At 42.7% G+C, this 27,605-nt stretch overlaps 1 protein-coding gene across 4 annotated transcripts in view; it reads right to left on the bottom strand.

The window, feature by feature from the left end:
- Positions 1–27,605, bottom strand: part of nav3 (neuron navigator 3) — a 361,431-nt gene that overhangs the window by 279,727 nt on the left and 54,099 nt on the right. For 3 of the 4 annotated variants that reach the window (XM_068050100.1, XM_068050098.1, XM_068050099.1), the window contains 2 exons: positions 21,402–22,425; positions 14,624–14,739 (listed from right to left, as the gene is read on the bottom strand). In XM_068050100.1, the coding sequence (XP_067906201.1) occupies positions 14,624–14,739; positions 21,402–22,425 (1,140 nt within the window). Of the gene's footprint in view, positions 1–14,623; positions 14,740–21,401; positions 22,426–23,645; positions 23,715–27,605 lie in introns of those variants that run through there. The other variant, XM_068050101.1, reaches the window with a different exon arrangement.

Below are 27,605 nucleotides of genomic sequence, written 5' to 3'. Positions count from 1 at the left end.
TAAAGGACATTAGTGAACCAGATGGATTTTTATGACAATCGATGATACTTTTATGGAACCATTACTGAGACTAGCTTTCAATTTCAGATTTTTGTTAATTAATTTAATTTATAAATTAATTGAATTTAAATTCCACAAGCTGCTGTGGTGGGATTTGAACCCGTGTCTCCGGAGCATTAGCCTGAGCCTCTGGATTACTGGCTCAGTGACATTACCACTACACCACTGTCTCCCCCATAAGTCATAGCACTAAGAAGGGAACAAGATTTGTATTTATATCACGCCTTTTATAATCCAAAACCCCAAATGAAGTACTTCTGAAGTGTAGTCACTGTGGTAATATAGGAAACAAGACAGCCAATTTGTGCACAGCAAGATCCCGCAAACAGCAATGCGATAATGATCAGACAATCTGTTTTTGTGATGGTGGTTGAGGGATAAATATATATTTTTTAGAATTAGAACATTACAGCGCAGTACAGGCCCTTCGGCCCTCGATGTTGCGCCGACCTGTGAAACCATCTGACCTACACTATTCCATTTTCATCCATGTGTCTATCCAATGTCCACTTAAATGCCCTTAACATTGGCGAATCGACTACTGCTGCAGGCAGGGCGTTCCACGCCCATACTACTCTCTGAGTAAAGAAACTACCTCTCACATCTGTCCTATATCTATCACCCTCAACTTGAAGCTATGTCCCCTCGTGTTTGCCATCACCATCCGAGGAAAAAGACGCTCACTATCCACCCTATCTAACCCTCTGATCATCTTATATGTCTCTATTAAGTCACCTCTCCTCCTCCTTCTCTCCAACGAAAACAACCTCAAGTCCCTCAGCCTTTCCTCGTAAGACCTTCCCTCCATACCAGGCAACATCCTAGTAAATCTCCTCTGCACCCTTTCCATAGCTTCCACATCCTTCCTATAATGCGGTGACCAGAACTGCACGCAATACTCCAGGTGCGGTCTCACCAGTTTTGTACAGCTGCAGCATGACCTCGTGGCTCTGAAACTCGATCCCCCTACTAATAAAAGCTAACACACCATATGCCTTCTTAACAGCCCTATTAACCTGGTTAGCAACCTTCAGGGATTTATGCACCTGGACACCAAGATCTCTCTGTTCATCTACACTACCAAAAATCTTCCCATTAGCCCAGTACTCTGCATTCCTGTTACTCCTTCCAAAGTGAATCACCTCACACTTTTCCGCATTAAACTCCATTTGCCATCTCTCAGCCCAGCTCTGCAGCCTATCTATGTCTCTCTGTACCCTACAACATCCTTCGGCACTATCCACAACTCCACCGACCTTAGTGTCATCTGCAAATTTACTAACCCACCCTTCTACACCCTCTTCCAGGTCATTTATAAAAATGACAAACAGCAGTGGCCCCAAAACAGATCCTTGCGGTACACCACTAGTAACTAAACTCCAGGATGAACATTTGCCATCAACCACCACCCTCTGTCTTCTTTCAGCTAGCCAATTTCTGATCCAAAGCTCTAAATCGCCTTCAACCCCATACTTCCGTATTTTCTGCAATAGCCTACCGTGGGGAACCTTATCAAACGCCTTACTGAAATCCATATACACCACATCCACTGCTTTACCCTCATCCACCTGTTTGGTCACCTTCTCGAAAAACTCAATAAGGTTTGTGAGGCACGACCTACCCGTCACAAAACCGTGCTGACTATCGCTAATGAACTTATTCTTTTCAAGATGATTATAAATCCTGTCTCTTATAACCTTTTCCAACATTTTACCCACAACCGAAGTAAGGCTCACAGGTCTATAATTACCAGGGCTGTCTCTACTCCCCTTCTTGAACAAGGGGACAACATTTGCTATCCTCCAGTCTTCCGGCACTATTCCTGTCGACAATGACGACATAAAGATCAAGGACAAAGGCTCTGCAATCTCCTCCCTAGCTTCCCAGAGAATCCTAGGATAAATCCCATCTGGCCCAGGGGACTTATCTATTTTCACACTTTCCAAAATTGCTAACACCTCCTCCTTGTGAACCTCAATCCCATCTAGCCTCGTAGCCTGAATCTCAGTATTCTCAACAACATTTTCTTTCTCTACTGTAAATACTGACGCAAAATATTCATTTAACACTTCCCCTATCTCCTCTGATTCCACACACAACTTCCCACTACTATCCTTGATTGGCCCTAATCTAACTCTAGTCATTCTTTTATTCCTGATATACCTATAGAAAGCCTTAGGGTTTTCCCTGATCCGATCCACCAATGACTTCTCGTGTCCTCTCCTTGCTCTTCTTAGCTCTCCCTTTAGATCCTTCCTGGCTAGCTTGTAGCTCTCAAGCGCCCTAACTGAGCCTTCACGTCTCATCCTAACATAAGCCTTCTTCTTCCTCTTGACAAGCGCTTCAACTTCTTTAGTAAACCACGGCTCCCTCGCACGACAACTTCCTCCCTGCCTCACAGGTACATACTTATCAAGGACACGCAGTAGCTGCTCTTTGAATAAGCTCCACATTTCGATTGTTCCCATCCCCTGCAGTTTCCTTCCCCACCCTACGCAGCCTAAATCTTGCCTAATCGCATCATAATTTCCTTTCCCCCAGTTATAATTCTTGCCCTGCGGTATATACCTGTCCCTGCCCATCGCTAAGGTAAACCTAACCGAATTGTGATCACTATCACCAAAGTGCTCACCTACATCTAAATCTAACACCTGGCCAGGTTCATTTCCCAGTACCAAATCCAATGTGGCATCGCCCCTGGTTGGCCTGTCCACATACTGTGTCAGAAAACCCTCCTGCACACACTGGACAAAAACTGACCCATCTAAAGTACTCGAACTATAGTATTTCCAGTCAATATTTGGAAAGTTAAAGTCCCCCATAACAACTACCCTGTTACTCTCACCCCTGTCGAGAATCATCTTCGCTATCCTTTCCTCTACATCTCTGGAACTATTCGGAGGTCTATAAAAGACTCCCAACAGGGTAACCTCACCTCTCATGTTTCTAACCTCAGCCCATACTACCTCAGTAGACGAGTCCTCAAACGTCCTTTCTGTCGCTGTAATACTCTCCTTGATTAACAATGCCACACCCCCCCCCTCTTTTACCATCTTCTCTGTTCTTACTGAAACATCTAAATCCCGGAATCTGCAACATCCATTCCTGCCCCTGCTCTACCCATGTCTCCGAAATGGCCACTACATCGAGATCCCAGGTACCAACCCATGCTGCAAGCTCACCCACCTTATTCCGGATGCTCCTGGCGTTGAAATAGACACACTTTAAACCAGGTTCTTGCTTGCCAGTGCCCTCTTGCGTCCTTGTAACCATATCCCTGACCTCACTGCTCTCAACATCCTGTACACTGGCACTACAATTTAGGTTCCCATTCCCCTGCTGAATTAGTTTAAACCCCCCCGAAGAGCACTAGCAAACCTCCCCCCCAGGATATTGGTACCCCTCTGGTTCAGGTGAAGACCATCCTGTTTGTCGAGGTCCCACCTACCCCAGAAAGAGCCCCAATTATCCAGGAAACCAAAACCCTCCCTCCTGCACCATCCCTGCAGCCACGTGTTCAACTCCTCTCTCTCCCTATTCCTCGCTTCGCTATCACGTGGCACGGGCAACAACCCAGAGATAACAACTCTGTTTGTTCTCGCTCTAAGCTTCCACCCTAGCTCCCTGAATTTCTGTCTTAAATCCCCATCTCTCTTCCTACCTATGTCGTTGGTGCCTATGTGGACCACGACTTGGGGCTGCTCCCCCTCCTCATTAAGGATCCCAAAAACACGATCCGAGACATCACGAACCCTGGCACCTGGGAGGCAACATACCAACCGTGAGTCTCTCTCGTTCCCACAGAACCTCCTATCTGTTCCCCTAACTATGGAGTCCCCAATGACTAATGTTCTGCTCCTCTTCCCCCTTCCCTTCTGAGCAACAGGGACAGACTCTGTGCCAGATATCTGTACCCCATTTCTTACCCCTGGTAAGTCGTCCCCCGCAACAGTATCCAAAACGGTATACCTGTTGTTGAGGGAAACGGCCACAGGGGATCCCTGCACTGCCTGCTGGTTCCCTCTCCTTCCCCTGACGGTAACCCATCTACCTACTTCTTTTACCTGAGGTGTGACTACCTCCCCATAACTCCTCTCAATAACCTCCTCCGCCTCCCGAATGATCCGAAGTTCATCCAGCTCCAGAACGCGGTTCTCGAGGAGCTGGAGTTGGGTGCACTTCCCACAGATGCAGTCAGCAGGGACACTCTTGGCGACCCTTACCTCCCACATTCTGCAGGAGGAACATACAACTGCCTTAACCTCCATTCCCACTATTCCAAATTCCCAACAAATCTACTGAAAAACCAAAAAAAAAAGTCAAAACTTTTTTGTATATTGGCACAGTAATTCCCCTGCTCTTCTTCAAATAGTGTCATAGGATCTTCTACATCCTCCTGAGAGGCAGACAGGGCCTCAGTTGGAGCATTGCATCCAAACGACAGCATCTCCAAAAGTGTAGCACTCCCTTAAAGCTATGAAGAAATGTCAGCCTGGTTTATGCACTCAGTAACCTGGAGTGGAAGTTGAACCCACAACCTTCTAACTGAGAATTAAGTGCACTCCTCATTGAGCCAAGGCTGACATTGCTAAGCAGGTTTGCTAAAGCACAACAATAACAAGGCTGAGAGAGGGCAAACACACATTGCTTTGACATTTCAAACATCAGCTGGACTACAGAGTCTCTGGGAATATATGAGATAAATCTGATTCATCATTCAGTATTCAGTATTCATTTGAAGAAGTCAATAAGATTTTTCTTGCATGTTGCTTGAAGCAGTGTCCTGATGTTTAATCTTTAATTCCTGGAGACTCCAGAGGAAGATGACAGGATCGGCAACCCTACACTGTTTTGCACTGATTGGCTAGTTCTTTACAATGCAACAGTGACCACATTTCAGAAGTATATCGTTGGCTATAAAGCATTTGGAATATCCTGGGGTTATAAAAGACCCTGTAGAAATGCAAATCATTTCTTTCTTTAGGTTGTCTTATTTATGGGTATTAAAGAAACCACCATAAAGTTTCTAGTCAGTGCTTTTCTTGTATGGTTCATTTTGGCACTATTTGAACATCAAATATTTACATAAGACACTAAATTGGACAATCTACTCATATAAAATTTATGGCATACATTTCCTTTCATTTCATCCATCATTTGGAAATTGCAGATTGCAGTTGACTGGTTAAAGAACAAAAGAAATGTTCTTTCGCACTTAGCTTTTTATATTAAAAGCAGTGCATAAAGCTTGCACTTACTGTCAGCGTCACACTTACTTCCTGTCACACCTCATGCGTCACACTTTTCGAACAGCCCCTCCTCCTCCATACTGTTGTAATATGGGAAACATGGCAGCCTTGAGCAATGCCATGGGAGGTCCACTAGTTTTACTAAAATTGAAAGCATGTTTTGAAATAGAACAATATTGATCAGCTCCTAGAATACAGTAAACCACAGCTGGCTTAATGAATAGGGTGACAAATAATACCCTGTAATTTGCAAGGGCATGACTTTAGGATTAATTAAAGAGAACAGTTTTAACGCAGCTCTTGTGTGCTGTCCAATAAAATGTCAAGCAATCTATTTCCTTATTCATGGAATCATTGAGTACAGAAAAAAGGCCTTTCAGTCCATCATGCCTGTGCCAGGTCTATGAAAGAGTTATCTAATTAGACCCTGTCCCTCGCCCCGTCCCACTCATGTCAGCAGTGGCTCAGTGGGTAGCGTCTTGCCTCTGAGGCAGATGGTGGTAGATTCAAAGCCCGCAAAAATCTAGGTTGACACTCCCACTGAGGGAATGCTGCACTGTTGGAGGTGCTATCTTTTGGATAAGATATTAAATTGAGGCTCTATCTACCCTCTCAATTGGATGTACAAGACCCCACAGAACTATTTCAAGGAACAGTAAGGTGTTCTTCTTGGTGTCCTGACCAATATCTACCCTTCAACCAATGATTTCCCTTTAAAAAAACAGATTATATGGTCATTATCACAGTGTTGTTTGTGGGATCTTGCTGTGTGCAAATTGGCTGCTGCATTGCCTAAATTACAACAGTTACAACACTTCAAAAATTCTTCACTGGCTATAAAATACTTTGGGGAATCCAGAGGTCATGGGAGGAGGTGGATAAAGGCAAGTCTTTCTTCAGGATACCTGGGCCGTTCCATAGATTGATATGATTATTCCTTGGTTTCTCTTTTTTCAATTAACCGGTTTGAAGAGCCAACAAGCTTATAAACATTCCAAGGTTCTTTGCAAACACAACAATAGGTGAGGCGAGGGAGGTGACTTAAGGCACGGTGGAAGAGGTAGACGTTTTGGAGGCTTATGAAAAAGCAAGGGTAACAAGACAATTCCCGAATTCAGTGCCCAGTTAGTTGATCAGACGTAAGGGAAGGTATAAAAAAGGCCAGGGTCAGAAAAGATGAGGGCAGTCTTTGACTCGTAGAGCTGGAGTAGATTGTAGTGGTAGGGTGGGGTGAGGCCACAGAGGGACCCATAAACGTTTCCAGAATTTTGCTAGGTTTTCTCGGTTCACTGTCACACTAATGTTGACATGTCCATTCCCCATTCATGAGGAGAGTTCAATGGTTTCTTGTCCCAACCTTAAAGTCTGTGGCTTGGCTTCAATATATTACATCTCATCCTGATTATTATCCCACAGATTTGCTTCCAGATGCATCTCGTTCCCAGATCCTTCATTTTTGGCCCATTAGCCAAAAAAAAAATCTTTTTCAACAGCACTAAAAGATAGGACAGCCCAAAGAAACCTGTCCATTTTTCTTCACTGATCAACGTCTCCCTGGTGCTCTTCTCATCAATTTCCTCAGTCTCTTGTCACTCCAGAAACAAACCTTGAACTCATCTATACTGCCTGCTTCAGGGACACTCCCTGGTAATTTATTCCATAACTTCTTTGACTGAAAAGACTGTGGTTCTTTACTCTAGAAAAGAGAAGGCTGAGGGGTGAACTGATAGAGATCTTTCAAATTATGAAGGGGTTCAATAGGGTAGACATAGAGAAAACCTTCCACTTGTGGTGGAGAACAGAACTAGGGGTCATAAATATACGATAGTCACTAATAAATCCAATAGGGAATTCAAGAGAAACTTCTTTACCCAAAGATTGGTGAGAATGTGGAACTTCATATGGCATGGATTAGCTGAGGTGAATAACAGGTGAACTTTCAGGGAAGCTACGTAAACATGTGAGGGATAAAGGAATTGAAGGAAATTTTGGTGAATTTGGTTAGATGAAGAGGGGTGGGAGGAGGCTCGTGTGGAGCATAAACACTGGCACAGAGCAGTTGGACTGAATGATTTCTGTGCCGTGAAATTCTATGCAATTTTATGCTGGACCCTGATTGTCTCTTTTTCTGCAGTTAAACACAGAACACTATGATTTCATAGCTTTACCAATTATATATCTTAGCTTTCCCACATGATCAATACCCTGTACCTTTGCTCCATTTAATGCTAAATTGCACTTTTTATTCCTTGCTCCTATGTTTGAAACTTATCAGCATTAAATCCTTCTGAATCTGATTGCTTTATTGCTTATTAATTGTCCTGCTTTGGTATGACCAGCAAATTTTGAGTTTTTTCACCCTGTCTAGTCTAAATTAGTCTTGTCTCAGTGAGTAGCATTCTCACCTCTGACTTAGAAAGTCATGGGTTCAACTCCCAATCCAGAGGCTTTAGTGTATAATCCAGGCTGACATACCCAGTGCTGCACTGTTGGAGGTGCTGTCTTTTGGATGAGATGTTAAACTGAGGCCTCGTCTGCCTCTCAGCTGGATGTAAAAGGTCCTGTGGGACTATTTCAAAGAAGAGTTTTTCTAGTGCTCTGGCCCATATTGATCTTTCAATCAAGACTTAAAACAGCTGATCTAGTGATTAATTTGATTGCTTGCTGTGTGCAAGTTAGCTGCTTTGTTTCATACATTACAACATTTCAAATTCAGTTTGAGGGCGAGAATCTGGAGTACCACACTAGCGTTCTGGAGTTAAACAAAGGTAATTACATAGGCATGAGGATGGATTTGGCCCTAGTGGACTGGGCAGGAAGACTAAAAGGTAGGACAGTTGATGTGCAGTGCCAGATGTTTAAGGAGATATTCAATTCCTCCCAACTAAAATATATTCCAGAGAGGAAGAAAGATTGTAAGAGGGGGAAAAACATCCATGGCTAAGCAAGGAAGTTAAGGATAACATAAAGACAAAAACTAAGGCATACCATATTGCAAAGGCCAGTGGCAGGCTGGAAGATTGGGAAACTTTTAAAGATTAACTAAGGGTTACTAAAAAAGTAATAAAAAGAGCAAAGGTAAATTATGAAAGAAAACCAGCCCAAAAGCTTCTATAAGTATATAAAAGGGAAGAGAGTAGCTAAAGTGAATGTTGGTTCCTTGGAAGATGAGACTGGAGAGTTAATAGAGGGGAACACAGAAATGGCGGAGACACTAAATCAGTATTTTGCCTCAGTTTTCACGGTGGAGGACACTAGTACCATCCCAATAGTAACAGGTAATGCAGAGGTTATAGAAAGGGAGGAATGTAGAACAATCATCATCACTAGGGAAAAAGTACTGAGCAAACTATTGGGATTGAAGGCAAACAAGTCCTCAGGGCCTGATGGCCTACATCCTAGGGTCTTAAAGGAAGTGGCAGCAGAGATAGTGGATCCATTGGTTATAATATTCCAAAATTCCCTGGATGCGGGAAAGGTTCCAGTGGATTGGAAAAAAGCAAATATAACGCTCTTATTCAAAAAGGGAGGGAGGCAGAAAGTAGGAAACTATAGACCAGTTAGTTTAACATCTGTCATTGGGAAATTGTTAGAATCCATTATTAAGGAATAACAGGACATTTAGAAAGTCAAAACGCAATCCATCAGAGTCAGCATGGTTTTATAAATGGTAAATCGTGTTTCACTAATTTGCTAGAGTTCTTCGAAGATATAACAAGTAAAGTGGATAATGGGGATCCTGTAGATGTAGTATATCTGGACTTCCAGAAGGCATTTGATAAGGTGCCGCACCGAAGGTTAATAAACAAGGTAAGATCACATGGGGTTAGGGGCAATTTATTAGCTTGGACAGAGGATTGGCTAACCAACAGAAAACAGAGAGTCAGGATAAATGGGTCCTTTTCTGGTTGGCAAGATGTAACTAGTGGGGTGCCACAGGGTTCGGTCCTCAGGCCCCAACTATTTACAATCTATATTAATGACTTGGATGCAGGGATAGAAGGTACTATAGCCAAATTTGCAGATGAAACTAAAATATGTGGGATAGTAAGTTGTAATAAGGAAATAAGAAATTTACAAATGGATATGAATAGGTTAGGTGAATGGGCCAAAATTTGGCATATGGAGTTTAACGTGGATAAGTGTGAGGTTACCCACTTAGGTCAGAAGAATAGAAAGACAAATTATTATCTAAATGGAGAGAAACTTCAGTGTGCTTTGGTGCAGAGGGATCTGGGTGTCCTCGTGCATGAATCGCAGAAAACTAGTTTGCAGGTTCAGCAGGTGATAAGGAAGGCAAATGGAATTTTGGCATTTATTGCTGAAGGAATAAAATATCAAAGTAGGGAAGTGTTGCTGCAACTGTGCAAGGAATTAGTGAGACCGCACCTGGAGTATTGCATACAGTTTTGGTCCCCTTACTTGAAGAGGGATGTAGTTGCATTGGAGGCAGTTCAGAGGAGATTCACTAGATTGATTCCAGAGATGGGGGGTTTGTCTTATGAAGAGAGATTGAGCAGTTTAGGCTTTTACTGTCTGGTGTTTAGAGGAATGAGAGGAGATCTAATTGAGGTATATAAGATGATTAAGGGGATTGACAAAGTAGACGTCAAGAGGATGTTTCCTCTGGTGGGGCAATCTAGAACGAGAGGTCATAGTTTTAGGATAAAGGGTAGCAGATTTAAAACAGAGATGAGGAGAAATTACTTCTTTCAAAGGGTCGTGAGTCTGTGGAATTCACTACCCCAGAGTGCGGTGGATGCCGGGACATTGAGTAAATTTAAGGAGGAGATAGACAGATTTTTAATTAGTAATGGGTTGAAGGGTTATGGAGAACGGGCAGGAAAGTGGAGTTGAGGCCGAGATGAGATCAGCCATGATTGTATTGAATGGCAGAGCAGGCTCGAGGGACTGAATTGCCTCCTCCTGCTCCTAGTTCTTATGACTTATGAACAGTGACTACACGTGATTGGCTGTGAAGTGTTTTGGGACATCCTGAGGCTGCGAAGGTTGCCATAGAAACTGCAAGTTCTTTATTTCTTTTTCTATAAATATATAATTAAAAATAGCAACTGTCTCAAAATTGATTAATATTCTTTACATAAACCATTCAAAACCTGCTTCTAGCCTCAAAAGAACCAACTGATGATAATGCTCAATTCCTCTTTTTGATGCAATTTTCTATCGGCAGCCATAATCTTTAATCTCACTGCCCTGAATTCTTGTCTGAGCCATCTATCAGAAGGTGGAAACTTATTAAAAGTTTTCTGAAAATTCATATCTATAAAATAAGCCTTGCTTCTCTTATTTGTCCTGCCAGTAACATTTTGAACAGAAGAAACTCTAGTTTATCTGTTAATAGAATCATCGAACCATTTGGTCTGTGATTCCTGTTCAGGCTCTTTAAAAGAGCTAAACATTTTAGTCCCACACCTCAGTTTTTTCCCCATAACCCTGCAAATTAGTCCTCTTCGAGAATGTGCCCAATTGCCCTTTAAATGTTTCTCTGGAATCTGATTCCACCAGCCTTTCAGGCAGTGCATTCCAGATCACAACAACCCTCTGTGTGGAGACATTTCTCCTCATTTCCCCTCTAGTTCTTTCCCCATTATTATAAATGTATGATCTCTGGTTACCAATCCACTTGCTCCCTTCCCCCACCTTCACAGCTGCCCTCCACAATCTCCCACCCCCCGACCCCTCGAGACACCCAAAGGAGCTGGGAGCCTGTAGCACTCTGATAACAACATCAGTGTGTGTAGAAGAGCAGAACAAACCTCATCATGGAATCAGCCTCATGTTTGGTACAGGCATATGTGAATGACATGTTACAAAACCAATCATATTGCATTCCGACTACCATAGTTTTGTGAGGTGAAGCAACATGCTTTTGGAGCAGAAGTAGTTGCTAAGTTAAGATCAGATGAAATATAGGCTTATACTCTGATGAAGTGTGCAGTGACGCATTTTGGTAGGAAGAATAAGGAGAGGCAATATAAACTACATGGTACAATCTGAAAGGTGCAGGAACAGGGACACCTGGGAGTGTATGTACACAAATCTTTGAAGTTAGCAGGGCAATTTGAGAAGATTGTTAAAAAGACATACATGGCCCAGGTTTTATTAATAGAGAAATAGAGTATAAAAGCAAATCAGTTACATTAAATCTTTATAAATCACTGTTTAGGCCCCAGCTAGGGAGAGACAGTGGTGTAGTGATACTATCACTGAACGTCTTCTTCTTTGGCCTCCTTTTCTCGAGAGACAATGGTTAAGCGCCTAGAGGTGGTCAGTGGTTTGATAACTAGTAATCTAGAAACCCAAGCCAATGCCCTGGGGCCATGGGTTCAAATCACTGCAGTGGGTGGAATTTAAATACAATTAATTAATGAGTTCAATTAATAAATATCTGGAATTAAAAGCTAGTCTCAGTAATGATGCCATGAAACTATCACCAATTGTCATAAAAACACATCTGGTTCATTAATGTCCTTTAGGGAAGGAAATCTGCTGTCCTTACCAGGTCTGGCCTACATGTGACTCCAGATCCACAGCAATGTGGTTGACTCTTACATGCCCTTGAAATGGCCTAGCAAGCCATTCAGTTATCAAGGATAATTAGTGATGGGCAACAAATGCTGGCAGTGCCAGCGACGCACACATACATGAAAGAATTAAAAAAAATTCTGGGACATCAAGTTTTTGGAGAGGCTGCAAGAAGAAATTTACGAGAATGGAACCAGGGATGAGGGACCTTAGTTCTGTGACAAGAATAGAGAGGCTGGTATTATTCTCCTTTGAGCAAAGAAGATTAAGCGGGGAGTTAATAGAGGTGTTCAAAACCATGAAGGGTTTTGATTGAGTAAATAAAGAGAAAGGGACATGGAGTTAAGGAGACTGGCAAAACCAGAGGTGACAGAAGGAAACATTATTTTACACAGTGAGTTGTTGTGATCTGGAACGCGCTGCCTGAAAGGGCAGTGGAAGTAGATTCAATAGTAACTTTCAAAAGGCAATTGGATAAATACTTGAAGGGCAAAATTTAAATGGGAAAACTATTGGGTGGCAAAGCAGGAGAATGGGATTAGTTGGATATTACAGAGCAAGCACAGACACAATGAGCTGAATGGCCTCTTTCTATGCTGTACCATTGTGTGATTACGATTTCATTGTATAACTAAGATCTCCAACAGCCAGCATAGAAATGATGGGCAGAATGGCATCGGGCTGTGTTATATCTCCAGTTGGAATTCCAAGAGTAGTGCCGGAACTGCTCCCAACATTTAGACTTGGTCTCTATCAATTTTTCCCCATCAGCCTCTCTGCCAGCTATAAATCAGGAGTGTGATGGAACATTTGACATTTACCCGAATGGTTGTAGCTACTACAAAGCTCAAGAATTATACGGCAGATGCTGTATAATGTGGATAAGGGTGAGGTTATCTACTTTGGTAGCAAAAACAGGGAGGCAAATTATTATCTGAACGGCTGTAAACAGAGAGGGGAACATGCAACAAGACCTGGGTGTTCTTGTACACCAGTCGCTGAAGGTAAGCAAACAGGTGCAACAGGAGGTAAAAAAGGCGAATGGTATGTTGGCCTTAAGAACGAGAGGATTCGAGTACAGGAGCAGGGATGTCTTGCTGCAATTATACAGGGCCTTGGTGAGGCCACACCTGGAATATTGTGTGCAGTTTTGGTCTCCTTATCTGAGGAAGGATGTTCCTGCTATAGAGGGAATGCAGCGAAGGTTTACCAGACTGATTCCTGGGATGGCGGGACTGATGTATGAGGAGAGATTGAGTCGGTTAGGATTATATTCGCTGGAGTTCAGAAGAGTGAGGAGGGATCTCATAGAAACCTATAAAATTCTAACAGGACTTGACAGGGTAGATGCAGGAAGGATGTTCCCGATGGTGGGGGAGTCTAGAACCAGGGGTCATAGTCTAAGGATACAGGGTAAACCTTTCAGGACTGAGATGAGGAGAAATTTCTTCACCCAGAGAGTGGTGAACCTGTGGAATTCACTACTACAGAAAGCAGTTGAGGCCAAAACATTGTATGTTTTCAAGAAGGAGTTAGATATAACTCTTGGGTCTAAAGGGATCAAAGGATATGGGGCGAAAGCAGGAACAGGTTACTGAGTTGGATGATCAGCCATGATCATAATGAATGGCGGAGCAGGCTCAAAGGGCCGAATGGCCTACTCCTGCTCCTATTTTCTATGTTTCTATGTTTCTAAGCTCAACTCGGCAAAGCAGTTTGCATGATGGGTGCTATTGCCACTAGATTCAATATCCACCTTGTCGATCATTGGCACTCTGTATGTTCAACCAATGGGACGCACTCAGCTATGTACCAAGGTTACTTCAACAGGATAACTCTCCCATGTGACCTGTACCAGTATTAAATACAAGAAAACAATATGGCAGAAACATTATCACCTCTAAGTCACACACCATACTGACCCGGACATATATCATTGCTCCTGTATCCCTGCTGGGCCCAGATTGTGAAATTCATTACCTAACATTATTATCTCCTCTGCACTAAAAAGACGTGGGTTCAAGTCCTACTCCATTGTTTGGAGCATAAACTCTACACTCACATGCAGTACTGAGGCAGTGCTGCACTGTCAGATGTGCCATCTTTCAGAAGAAATGTCAAACTGAGGCCCCGCCTGCCTACTCAGATGGACATGAAGATCCCACAAAGAGCAGGGGAGTTATCCTCATTGTCCTGGCCAATATTTATCCCTCATCCAACCACTATTTGTGGGATCTTGCTGTGCACAAACTGGCTACTGCATTTCCTACATTAAAGCAGTGACAGTGACTACACTTCAAAAAGTATTTCATTGGCTGTCAAGCATTTTAGGATGTCCTGAGGTCATGCTATATAAATGCAAGTTTTTAATTTTTTCCTATGGGAGCACTATCATCACGCAGACTACAATGGTCCAAGCAGACCCAGCACCGTCTTGTGAAGAGCATCTAGGGGCAGGTGATAAATGGGTCCTTCCTAGTGCACCCACATCCAAGAACAAATAGAAATAGTAACCTAAACCATTCACTTAGGTTGCCAATTCCTGCTCAAGTTTTGATTCATGCTGTCTCTCCCTGTTCTTAACTCTGGTTCCTAGCAGCAACTGGTTTATTAAATATTTCAGCATTGTAGATATTCACAACAAACCCAACATTGCCAGGAAAGAAACCTTCCTCTTTTGTCCATTCAGAAGGACCGATTGAAACAGGAGCCTAGTGTCCAACATTGCTGAACTGAATTGTAAGCTGTAATAAGACCAGGTCACCTACCAGATATCTCCTCGAGGCACTGTTTGGCAGTCTTGCTGTAAACGGAATCCATTTTTGTAGGGCTGGCACTTGTGTCACCAGAGAGCAGAGATGAACTGTCACTGTCAGAGTGGGTTCTGAAAAATGTATTTTGAAGCTTGCATTACTAATTCATCACATCATAAAGCCTTACAGCAAGAAGGAGGCTCTTCAGCCCATCATGTCTGTGCCAGTTCTTTGAAAGAGCTATCCAATCAGTCCCATTGCTCCCCTGTTCGTCCCCCATAGCCCAGAAAAATTGTCTTTTTCAAGTATTTATCCTATTCCCTTTTGAAAGTTACTATTGAAGCTGCTTCTACCGCCCTTTCAAGCAGCACATTCCAGATCACAACAACTCACTGTGTAAAAAAAATATTCCCCTCATCTCCCCCTCTGGTTCTTTTTCCAATTGTCTTTAATCTGTGCACTCTGGTTACCACCAGTGGAAACAGTTTCTTCCAATTTACCCCATCAAAACCCTTCATAATTGTGAACACCTCAATTAAATCTCCCCTTAGCCATCTCTGCACAAAGGAGAACAATCCCAGCTTCTCCAGTCAAACTGAAATGTCTCATCCCTGGGACCATTCTAAAAAATCTGCATTGCATCTTTACAAGGCCTTGACATCCTTCCTATAATGTGGTGCCCAGAATTAGTCATAACACTCCAGCTGGCACCTAAGCAGCAATTTATAAAGGTTTAGCATAACTTCCTTGCTTTTGTACTCTATGCCTCTGTTTATAAAGCCTAGGCCCTCATATGTCTTTTTAAATAACCTTCTTACATTATCCTGCCACCTTCAGATATTTGTGTATGTAAACCCCCAGATCTCTCTGTTCCTACAGCCCCTTCAAAATTGTGCTGCATCATGTCTGAATCAGGTATCCTATTAAACACAAAAATAGTGGGGCCAAAATATGTTGGTTGTTTCAATGCCCTCCCACCATAACTACTGCAGCAGCAGACTGAGGAATGAACGCCAGCTTCAAGGTTTGAGCAATGGCTCACTGGGTAGCACTCTCACCTCGGAGTCAGAAGGTTGTGGATTAAAGTCCCACTTCCAAGACTCAAGGAACTTCCACGTCCAGTGCTAGTACTAAGGGAGTGTTGCACTGTTGGTGGTGCTGCCTTTCAGCTGAGACACAAAACAAAAGCCCTGTCTGTCCTCTCAGGTGAATGTCAATGCTCCCTTGGCATTATTTCAAAGAAAAGCAGGGGAGTTTTTCCCGATGTCCTGTTCAATATTTATCTCAACCAACATCACTGAAGGGCAGATTATCAGGTTATTATCACATTGTTGTTTGTGGGATCTTGCTGTGTGTAAATTGACTGCTGCATTTCCTACATTACAACAGTGACTACACTTCATTGGCTGTAAAATACTTTGGGATGATTGAAAGGTGCTATATAAAAATTCTTTTTTTCTGGAACAAAACACTTAAATACGATCACCAAATTGTCGTCGGCAGTTAAAAAGTTACAAGAAACTGGTCACCTGTGTCAAAGTCTGCAGAGAAGATGAGAAGAATGAAGAGGGATAGTGCATCATGGTCACGGTTACTGAGGATGTCATTTGCGACTTTGATTAAAGCCATTCCAGTGTTGTGGCAGGGACAGAAACCTAAATGGAGAAGTTTAAATCTGGAGTTGCAGGAAAGATAAGCACTGATTTTGAGAAGCAGAAAGGGTGTTTGGATACCGGGGCTGTCGTTTGCAAGAACTGAGTGATCCTAGAATGTCCTTTAGGGAAAGGAAGCTGCTCTCCTTCTTAGTCTGGACTATGCTATGTCTTGACTCTTGATGCCCTCTGACGTGGCCCAGCAAGTCATTCAGTTGTCAAACAACTGCTGTAAAGCAAAATGAAGCAACACCTTGTGCCTTCTCACGGCAGAGTGATAAGATGGGCAACAAATCTGGCCATGGGTCATATCCCAAAAACAAGAATTTAAAAAAAAATATGAATAGGTATTTATATTCACCACAATTCTGTCTAAAGGGGAAAAACGTCAACTGTTCTCTACAGATGGTGATGCACACAAGAATGATTATAATCATTAATCAGCCTTCTACAGTAATCACTTCTCATCCAAATCCATGAGCATGGGTTAACCTTTCTCAAAAACAACAACCATGCTCTGTCTACTAGTGCTGATGTGGCTATCAGCTCTGATTTGGTGGGGAGCACTCGTACCGCTAAGTCAATAAGCTGTGGGTTCAAGCCCCAGTCCAGAAACTCCAGGGTGACAGATACTCCCAGTGTAATTCTGAGGGAGTATTGGACTGTTGGAGATGCTGCTTTCTTTGGATCACAGGTTAAACAGAGGTCCTCTCTGCCCCTCAGATTAGAGAGCCCACAGAACTATTTTGAAGAAGAGCAGGGGCGTACTCCCCCAGTCAATACTTGTCCTCAACCAACACCAGTAAAACACATTATCACATTCCTGTTTGTGGAATCTTGCTATGCAAAAATTGGTTGTTAGGTTTCCCTACATTACAGTGTACATTGGCTATAAAGCAGTTTGGATGTCATGATCGGCACTGGCACTATATGTCTTTCTTTCTAGAAAAAAAACTCAAATATTTGTCATCTGTTAAAAATACAGCGAGTTATAAGAAACGACTCTTTTCACACAAAAGCATAAGGAGCTAGAAATGGGAAATAGCACATCCTATCCATTCGGCTTGACCTGTTCTGTGCTCAGACTGTTTCCACCTTCCTCCTGTCTTTGACTGGCAGCCAATCTCCCTCTACTCCCCAGTCAGTTTTGCTCACTGACCTACATTGGCTCCCAGTCTGGCAATGCCTCAACTTTAAAATTCTCATCCTTGTTTTCAAATCCGCACTCTCTCTGTAACCTCTTCCAGCCATACAAGCCTCTGAAATCTCTGTGCTCCTCCAATTCTGGCTTCTTCTGCATCCCCGATTTTAACTGCATCCACCATTGGTTGCCATGCCTTCAGCTGCCTGGGTTCCAAGCTCTGGAATTCCCTCCCTAAACCTCTCTGTCTCTCCGTCTCTTTCTCTCCTACTTTAATTCGCTCCTTAAAACCAAGACCAAGCCTGTCATATTATCTCCTTATGTGGCGCTGAGCCATATTTTGTTTGTTAACCATCTGGTAAAGCTCAATACATTTGGTCCAATGCAGAAACTATAGGAACAGGAGCAAAAGCTGTTCAGCCCCTCGAGCCTGTTGTTTTTAAAAACATTTTCAACAGATTTTTTTTTTCGGGGAAAGAGTTCCAGATTTCCACTGCCCTTTGTGTGAAGACATGGTTCCTTGACATTGAACTCAAACACTTCTCATAGCTTAATCTCCCTAACGGGTTCCTTCGTCATTTCAACTCTGGACACCAGCAGTGTTCTCATGCAATCCACTGGAGTTAAACTCGGGGAGTTTCTTTGGGATAAACAAAGCTTCACAAAGAACATACTGAATGTTTAATGTTTACTGGCAAGGTTCTTATATATACTGAAATTCTATCCAAGCAAACACTGTCCGACTGGTGAAAGGGTTTATTTTAATAAGCTATAATAAACCATTTCATTAACTGCCATTCACTGTGTCTGTTCAGATTTAGTTTTCAATAACAGATGTGAAGGATAAAATAAGCAGTTCAATATGTTTGTAACAGGCAAGTTAGAAAATGAAGTGCTTGGAAATGTTTTTAGTTTGCAGTCTTGTGTTAAAGAAAGAAAGTACTTGCATTTATATAGCGCCTTCCATGACGACAGGATGCTTCAAAATGCATTATAACCAATGAAGTACTTTTTTGAAGTATAGACAGTGTGATAAAGTAGAGAAACGCAGTTTGCACTGTGCTGCAGGGGGTCATTCTAGTGGAGGGAATAAAAAGGAATGTAGTAGTAGTGGAGGACAGTATAGTTAGGGGGATAGATGCTGTTCTCTGCAGCCGAGAGTGTGAGTCCCGAAGGCTGTGTTGCCTGCCCGGTGCCAGGGTTAAGGACATCTCCTCAGGGCTGGAGAGGAACTTGGAGTGGGAGGGGGAGGATCCAGTTGTCATGGTCCATGTGAGTACCAACGACATAGGTAGGACTAAGAGGTTCTGCTGAGGAAGCAGGAGCAGCTGGGGGGCTAAATTAAAAAGAACCACAAAGGTAAAAACCTCTAATTACTACCTGAGCCACGAGCAAATTGGCATAAGGTAAATAAGAGCGTAGAATTGAATGTGTGGCTCAAAGATTGGTGTGGGAGAAATGCGTTTTGATTCACAGGGCACTGGCACAAGTACAGGGGAAAGAGGGAGCTGTATCACTTGGACAGCCTTCCCCTAAACCGCACTGGGACCAGTGTCCTGGCGAATCATATAACTGGGGTTTTGGAGAGGGCTTTAAACTAAACGGTGGCAGTGAGGGTTCAGGTGAGGGGAAATTTAGAAAGTTAATGAAAAAGGACAAGGCAATGGTGCAGGGTCGCGATATAGGTAGTGATAATCACAGTGAGACAGGAAGCAACAGAGCATACAAACATGATGTACCAGCAAGCAAGGTCAGAGTCGGGCAAAATGCTAAAAAAACAACAGAATTAAAGGCTCTTTCTGAATGCACACAACATTCGTAACAAGATGGATGAATTGATAGCAAAAACAGAAATAAATAGGTACAATATGATAGCCATTACAGAGACGTGGTTGCAAGGTCACCAAGGCAGGGAAGTAAATATTCAAGGGTATTTGACATTTTAGAAGGATAGGAAGAAAGGAAAAGGAAGTGGGGTAGCTCGGTTAATAAAAGATGAGATCAGCACAGTAATGAGAAACGATCTTGGCTCGGAAGATCAAGATGTAGAATCAGTTTGGGTAGAGACAAGAAATAGCAGAAGAAAGAAGTCACTGGTGGAAGTAGTTTATAGGCCCCCAAACTGTCGCGACAGTGTAGCACAGAATATAAATCAAAATTAATGGCAGCTTGCAGGAAAGGTCCTGCAATAATCGTGGGCGATTTTTAATCTTCATATAGATAGGATGAATCAAATTGGCAAAGGTAGCCTGGAGGATGAGTTCATAAAGTGTATTTGGGACAGTTTCCTAGAACAATACGTTCTGGAACCAACCTGCGAACAGTATGTTTTAAACCTGGTAATGTGTAATGAGACAGGGTTAATAAATGACCTCATAGTAAAGGATCCTCTAGGCAAGAGTGATCATAACATGACAGGATTTCTTATTTAGGTTGAGGGTGAGAAGTTTGGGTCTGAACCCAGTGTCTTAAACTTAAATAAATGCAATTACAAGGGCATGAAAGTAGAGTTGGCTAAAGTGGACTAGGAAAATAAGTTAAAAGATAATACAGTAGAGAAGCAGTGGCAGACATTTAAGAAGATACTTCATAACTTTCACAAAGATATATTTCATTGAGAAAGAAAAATTCTATGAGAAGGATGCACGATTTGTAACTAACTAAGGAAGTTAAGGATAGTATCAAATTGAAAGAAAAGGTCATCAGGTCCAGGGGACTATTCAGCCTTTAGTCCCATTAGATTTTCTAGTACTTTTTTCTAGTTATTGTAATTGTTTTAAATTTCTCATTTCTTTTGCCCCTTGCTTTTCAAGACAAATACCAAATACTTGTTCAAAGTCTCTGCTATTTCCTTGTTTCCCACTATTAATTCCCCAATCTCATCCTCTAAGGGACCAACACTTAATTTAGCTACTCTCTTCCTTTTTATACATTTATAGAAGCTTTTACAATGCTGGTACAATGCTGCAAAGATTAGTGGTAGGCCAGAAGATTGGGAAAATTTTAGTAACCAGCAAAGAATGACAAAAAAAAGAGGGAGAGTAAACTAGCAAGAAAGATAAAAACAGACAGTAAAAGCTTCTATAAACCTGGTCCATTCTTCCATTACCCCTGACACCTCATCCCCATTCCCATTCAATCGCAGGAGGTGAAATACCTGCCCTATTACCTCCTCTCTCCTCACTATCCCAGGCCTCAAACACTCCTGACAGGTGAAGCAGTGATTTACTTGTACTTCTTTCAATTTAGTATACTGTATTCGCTGCTCACAATGTGGTCTCCTCTACATTGGGGAGACCAAATGCAGATTGGGTGACCACTTTGTGGAACACCTCCACTCAGCCTGAAAGCATGACCCCGAGCTTCCGGTTGCTTCAACACACACCCCCCCCTGCTTTCACGCCCACATTTCTGTCCTTGTCCTGCTGCAGTGTTCCAGTGAACGTCAACACAAGCTCGAGGAGCAGCACCTGATCTTTCGATTAGACACTCTACAGCCTTGTGGACTGAACATTGAGTTCAACAATTTCGGAGCCTGACTGGTCTTTTTTACATTTTTTTATTATTTTAATTTATTTTATTTATTAACCATGTGCCTGTTTTTCTTGTGGACAGAGCTGCTCATTATTCTGCCATTAACACTCTCTCTGGCCTAATGCTTTGTCTTTCACCACAAGCATTAACATGCTCTCTGCCTTTATCCCATTAATAAATGCAGTAGGGAATTCAGGAGAAACCTCTTACCCAAAGTCTGCTTAGAATGTGGAATTTGCTACCACAAGGAGCAGCGAAGATGAATAGTATAGATGCATTTAAGGGAAAACTAGATAAATACATGATGGAGAAGAGAATAGAGGGATATGGTGATAAGGTTTGCTGAAGTAGGGTGGGAGGAGGCTCATGTGCAGCATAAACATCAGCATGGGCTAGTTGGGCTGAATGGCCTTTTTTTGGTGTAAATACAGTGTAATTTTTTGTAAAAAGATGGTGCACTACTTACTTGTACATGAAGGGGGCGACAGTGGCAGTATTGGGATGGCTGTATTGCGGCTGTGGCTGAGGGAGCTGGACGACTATGTTGCCGTTTCCCGGTGCCTGCCCACCGGCCGTGACCACAGAAGCCGAAAGTGTGGCAGTGCTCAAGGAGGAAGGGGGTGAGGAGGGCAGGCTGGCACCTCTGCCCTCCGAGGAAGCAATGCTACTGGAGCTGGAAGCTTTCCCATCGGCCTGAGATTTCTGCAATGGGTGGCTTGAGCTTCCCTTTGCAGTCCTGGTTTTCTCTGCCTCCTTCATTCCTGCAGGTCCGGGCAGCGATGCTGACTTTCCGGTGGGTACCTTGGATCCTGGTTTGGGTATTCCGCTGGAAGCAGGGATTGAGCTCTCTTTCTTGAATCCCACTGGTTTGCCTCCTTTTGGGATTAAGCTGGCGATTTTCGAACTCTTTCTGGGCGCATCACTCACTTTCTCTTCTTTGCAGCTTTTTAGTCCTTTAATCTTTTCCTTGTCCTTCTCTTCTTTTTCCTTCGCTTGTGGCGAGGTCTTTTTATTGCTAGTGGCTTTGCCCCCTATCCGTTGGGGCATTCCCTTGGATTGTGATTTCGGACTGCAGCCTGTCGAGCCCCCACCTTCATTCTCTGCTTCTGCACACTCCGAGAGCACCCCCTCATCCCTTCCACCCTCAGCAGGTCCTGAGCTCGGCGAGACAGGGGGTCTCGAGGATGTCCTGGTGTTGATCAGCTTGAACTTTTCCAGCATGGATTTTTGCCCATTAGAAGGGGCCTTGGTGACCTCAGGCGGGGGATGTCTAAGCCGGTCGGTGGAAGCAGTGGGAGAGGTGACAGGGCTCGGCAGTTTCACGCTCAGCATCGACGAGGTGGCGGCATGCTTGACGTTCATCGACTTGCTGCGCCAGGGTTTGCCAGAACCCGGAGGGGGGATGGCAGAAACTGGCTGCTGCCCAGTGCTGGTAGCTGATGGCAAGTTCCCATTCATGCCTCCCGGTAACGGCAGATTTTTAGATGACTCTGAAACAAAGAGGAAACGTTTACTTAACGTCAAAAATTTGGCCTTTCAAACTTGACTCAGCCACAATGAAAAATGTCAAAAAGGTCGGACGATTTTTATTAGACCAGGTACTAAAGAAAAGAATTTCTATCGCATCTTTCATGACCTCAGGATGTCCCAAAGTGCTTTATAGCAAATGCAAAACTTTTGAAGTGCAGTCATGTTGTAATGTACGAAATCCAGCAGATAATTTACACACAGCAAGATCCCACAAAGAGCAATGTGATAATAACCAGATCATTTGTTTGTGTGATATTGATTAAGGAATAAATATTGGACCCAGTATACTGGGAAGAATTCCCCTGCTCTTCTTTGAAATAGTGGACATGGGATCTTTCACATCCACCTGAAAAGATGTCTCATCCAAAAGACGGCACCTCCGACAGTGCAGCACTCCCTCAGTACTGCACTGGAGTGTCAGCTTTGATTTCATGCTCAGGTCTTGAGGGTTATTAGAGGTCATGAAACCAAGGTGCGTAAATGGAATTAAGATCCAGATCAGCCATGATTGAATTGAATGTTGGAACAGCCTCAATGGGCTGAATGGCCTCCTCCTGCTTGTAGGTTCACCTTTAACCACCTGTTTCAATTTCTCCTGAGCTTCCTCATTACTGTATTAAAAATAATCAAGGTTACTTTCTTTCTGTCACTCAACATTGTAATACAATTACAGATTCCTACAGCACAGCAGGAATCCATTTGGCCCATCGTGTCTATACTAGCTCTTTGAAAGAGCTATCAATTAGTTCCACTCCACTCATGCTACTTTTCCCCCATAGCCCGACAAGCGTTTCTTTTCCAGATATGCACCCCTCAGTAAGTCTCTATTGAATTTGCCCTTTCACTTCAAACCTTAACAATTCACAATGTAAAGAGAAAATCTCCCATCTGGTCTTGTGCCAATCATCTTAAATCTGTGTCCTCTGGCTCCCCACCCTCCTGCCAGTGGAAAACAGTTTCTTCGATTAACACTCCACATCCACCAAGACTTGGAACGTTTATTGCTGACAATCATAATGGGTTGAACCATTTGATCTAAACTATGCAACAAATGATATGTTAATAGGCAGGAAGCACTCATCTGGGGTGGGTATAAAGTATTCCCATATTCCAGAATGTCTCTTTTATGTGGCCAGAACTCAACCGCAAGTAATCACCACAAAAAAAATACAAAACTCACCATTTCCTGATGGTTCAAAAGATTGATGAACATCTCGTTGAAATGAAATTAATCGTGAACCATGAGTGAACCATAAATTAAAATGCTTTCTGCCACTTCACAGCCTCGGTTTTAAACATTGCTCCAGTGTGTTGCATATGGGGCAAAAATCATTCACATTTACTGCAACCACATCATGGAATTTGATCAGATTACTGCTAAGTGCAAAGTACAGTGGGTGTTTCAGAATCCACAAGTTGGGTAGCAAAGCTGGGAGAAAGGACTTTTTTCCCATAATAACAAATGTTCAATGATATCAGGCTTTGCGAACTTGGTCGCACTTTTGCCTCTGAGTCAGAAAGTCATGGTTCAAATCCCTCGCCAGAGACTAGAGCACCTGATCAGGGAGTACTCTCCTGATGTGGTACTGAAGGAGTACTGCACTGTTGGTGGTGCCATCTTTTGGATGAGATGTTAAACCGAGGCCTCCATCTACCCTCTCCGGTGGATGTAAAAAGACCCAATGCCACAATTGGAAGAAAAGCAGGGGAGTTCTCCCTGATGTCTTGGCCAAGATTTATCCCTTAGCCAATACCTCCAATCAGAACAGATTACCTGATTGCTCTTTGTGGGATCTTGCGGTGTGTAAATTGGCTGCCGTCTTTCACTACAATACAACAGTGTCTACAGTTTAAAAAGGTACTTCATTGGCTGCCAAGCACTTTGGGAAGTCCTGAGACTCTGAAAGGCGCAATAGAAATGAAAAACCTATTCAGTTCAAAATTGTGCTGCAGATGATTTGGTTTTACGCTGACACCTGTCGGAGGGCTACAGTAAAACACAACAGGACTGATAGTTGGGTACTGAGTCTCCAGTGAGGCACCACCCCCTCACCGTGTTGCAAACTGGGAGCTTTTCTCCCTATTCCAACCCCCACCGTGATTCTCCATCTATTCCTTTAACATGGATGGGAAAATTGAGGCAACATGCCTGTGGTTTCTGCTTGTGGCGATCTGATTTTATAATTCCATATGTCCACATTCCATTTCCAATATAAACTACAATGCCCACCGTACTGCACAGCTTGAATGGCCCTATTTTCTCTGGTTGCAATTTATAAAAGCGGCAACCAAATGGCAACTGCATGTTTCTTTTATCTAAGAAACCAAGTTAATGGAACAAGCGATATGTAAAGTGCAAGGTGTCAGCAAGTTTGAGAAGTAGAGGGGAAAGTGAGATAAAGCAGGAGGTAGGGGTTACCAAGACTGGGTCATAGAAGTATGAATGACAGAAATTTAACATGCAGGTGCAGCAAGCAATTAAGAAAAAAATGGAATGTTAGCCTTCATTACAAAGGGACTGCAGTATAGGAATAAAGAAGTCTTATGATAATTAGGGAAGACAGTGGTAATGTCACTGGACTAATAATCCAGAGGCTCACACCAGTGCCCTGGGGATGTGAGTTCAAATCTCACCATGGCAGCTGGTGGAAATTAAATTCAATTAATTAATAAATTAGATTAATTAATAAAAAAATCTGGAATTGAAAGCTAGTCATGAAACTATCATTGATTGTTGTAAAGTCCCATCTGGTTCACTAATGTCCTTTAGGGAAGGAAATCTGCTGTCCTTACCTGGTCTGGCCTACATGTGACTCCAGACCCACAGCAATGTGGTTGATTCTTAACTGCCTTCTGAAATGGCCTTGCAAGTCGCTCAGTTGTCAAGGGCAACAAGTGCTGGCCTTGCTAGTGACACCCACATCCCATGAAAGAATAAAACAATACAGGTTTTGGTCTCCTGAGAGTCCATTTAGCATTGCTGGAGACAGTGAGACCAAGAACATTGATAGATGAAAATGGACTAAGGATGGTGCCATCAACGTTAAGAGATGGGAGCTGTTAATTAAACAAGTCAGAAACTTGTAGAAACAGTGCCTTTGAAGAATAAGTGGAAACCAGATTTTCCATGGACTGTATAGCACAAAAACAAGCCATTCAGCCCAAAATAAAAGCAAAATACTGCGGATGCTGGAAATCTGAAACAAAAACAAGAAATGCTGGATTCACTCAGCAGGTCTGGCAGCATCTGTGGAAAGAGAAGCAGAGTTAACGTTTCGGGTCAGTGACCCTTCTTCGGAAAGAGTTCCGAAGAAGGGTCACTGACCCGAAACGTTAACTCTGCTTCTCTTTCCACAGATGCTGCCAGACCTGCTGAGTGAATCCAGCATTTCTTGTTTTTGTTCCATTCAGCCCAAGCTGGTGTTTATGCTCCACAAGACTCCTCCTGCCCTTCTTCATCAAGATGTTAAACTCAGGCCTATCTGCCTGCTAGTAAAATATTCCACGGCACTATTTCGAAGAAGAGCAGGAGAGTTATCTCCAGTGTACTGGCTAATATTTATCCTTCAATCAACGTCACAAAACAGATTATCTGGTCATATTACATTGCCGTTTGTGGGAGCTTGCAGTGTGCAAATTGGCTGCTGTGTTTCCTACATTATAATCATGACTTTTTTTTATTCTTTCATGGGATGTGGGCATCGCTGGCAAGGCCAGCATTTGTTGCCCATCCCTAAGTGCCCTTGACAACTGAGTGGCTTCCTCAGCCATTTCAGAGGTCAGTTAAGAGTCAACCACATTGCTGTGGGTCTGGAGTCACATGTAGGCCAGATTAGGTAAGGACAGCAGATTTCCTTCCCTAAAGGGCAGTAGTGAACCAGATGGGTTTTTACAACAATCGATGATAGTTTTATGGTCACCATTATTGATACTAGCTTTTTATTTCAGATTTATTTAATCAATTGAATTTAAATTCCACCCACTGCCATGGTGAGATCTGAATGCAAGTCTCTGGACAATTAACCCAGATCTCTGGATTTCGAGTCCACTAGCTTCCCCTTAAATGCTTTTCAAGGGCAATTTCTTTGCACAAAGAGGATCGAGTTGCAATGCTTTAGTCATTGTATGACAAGATGACAGGAGATTGTGAGCATCAAGGGATTGGAAGAAAGTTGACAAATGTAGAGTGGGCAGGGTTGGATGATGGCAGTCATTGAAGGAAGAGAGAGATAACAGACTCCAGGGAATGTTTTATTTAATGGTAAAAGAAGCAGAGAATAAGTCAATAACTACTGCACAGATAGAATGATTTGAGAGGAAACTGGATAGCTACTGTGGGAGGGATGTAGAAGCAGTGATAGAATTTTGATTTGTCCAAGGCAGTGATAGATGATTCACCAAAGTGTTCAAGAATATCACAGAAGAACATCATAAAAAGACTCAAACTATGATAAGGTCAATTCCAGATTTTCAAAGACAAATATTGTCAATTAACTTAGGTTTAACCTTATCAGGAGTGAAAATGCATGAACAAAAATTCTGGGATCACTCCAGAAATTGAGCTTAACAGGTAGGTCATTATTAGATTTAACCTTGATCATGCTTCACTGGGCTAACCCAATGAAATCTCACCTCAACCAGGAGGTTTAAAAAGAGACAACTAAATTGTACACATAAGAAGTAAACTTTCAGCAAACAAAAATAGAAAATTCTGCAGAACACACCAGGTCAGTCAACCACTGGAGAGTGAAAAGATACAATCTTAATTCTGGCCTTGGGCGTGTCCCTGATTTCCTTCACTCCACCATTGGCTTCATCTGCCTGGACCCTAATCTCTGGAATTCCCACCTAAATCACTCACATCTCTATCTCTCTTCCTTTAAGATGCTCCATAAAACCTGATTCTTTGACCAAACCTTTGACCATCTGCCTTAATATCTCATGTGGCTCAGTGTCAAATTTTTCTGATTGACGCTCCTGTGAGAGGCCTTGGTACGTTTTACAATGTTAAATGTGCTATATAAATATAAGTTTTTGTTGGTGTTTCCAGTGGGACAGTAAAACTGAAGGATAAACAAGCAAAGCTTTCCAGTAGATTGTGAAAAAATGGGGGTGGAAATAAAAACAAAATATTTAAGTC

This window comes from Heterodontus francisci, chromosome 18 (genome assembly GCF_036365525.1).
Source record: "Heterodontus francisci isolate sHetFra1 chromosome 18, sHetFra1.hap1, whole genome shotgun sequence".
Lineage (NCBI taxonomy): Eukaryota > Metazoa > Chordata > Chondrichthyes > Heterodontiformes > Heterodontidae > Heterodontus > Heterodontus francisci.
The sequence above is the reverse complement of the archived record's forward strand: the minus strand, read 5'-3'. Positions and strand labels throughout refer to the sequence as shown.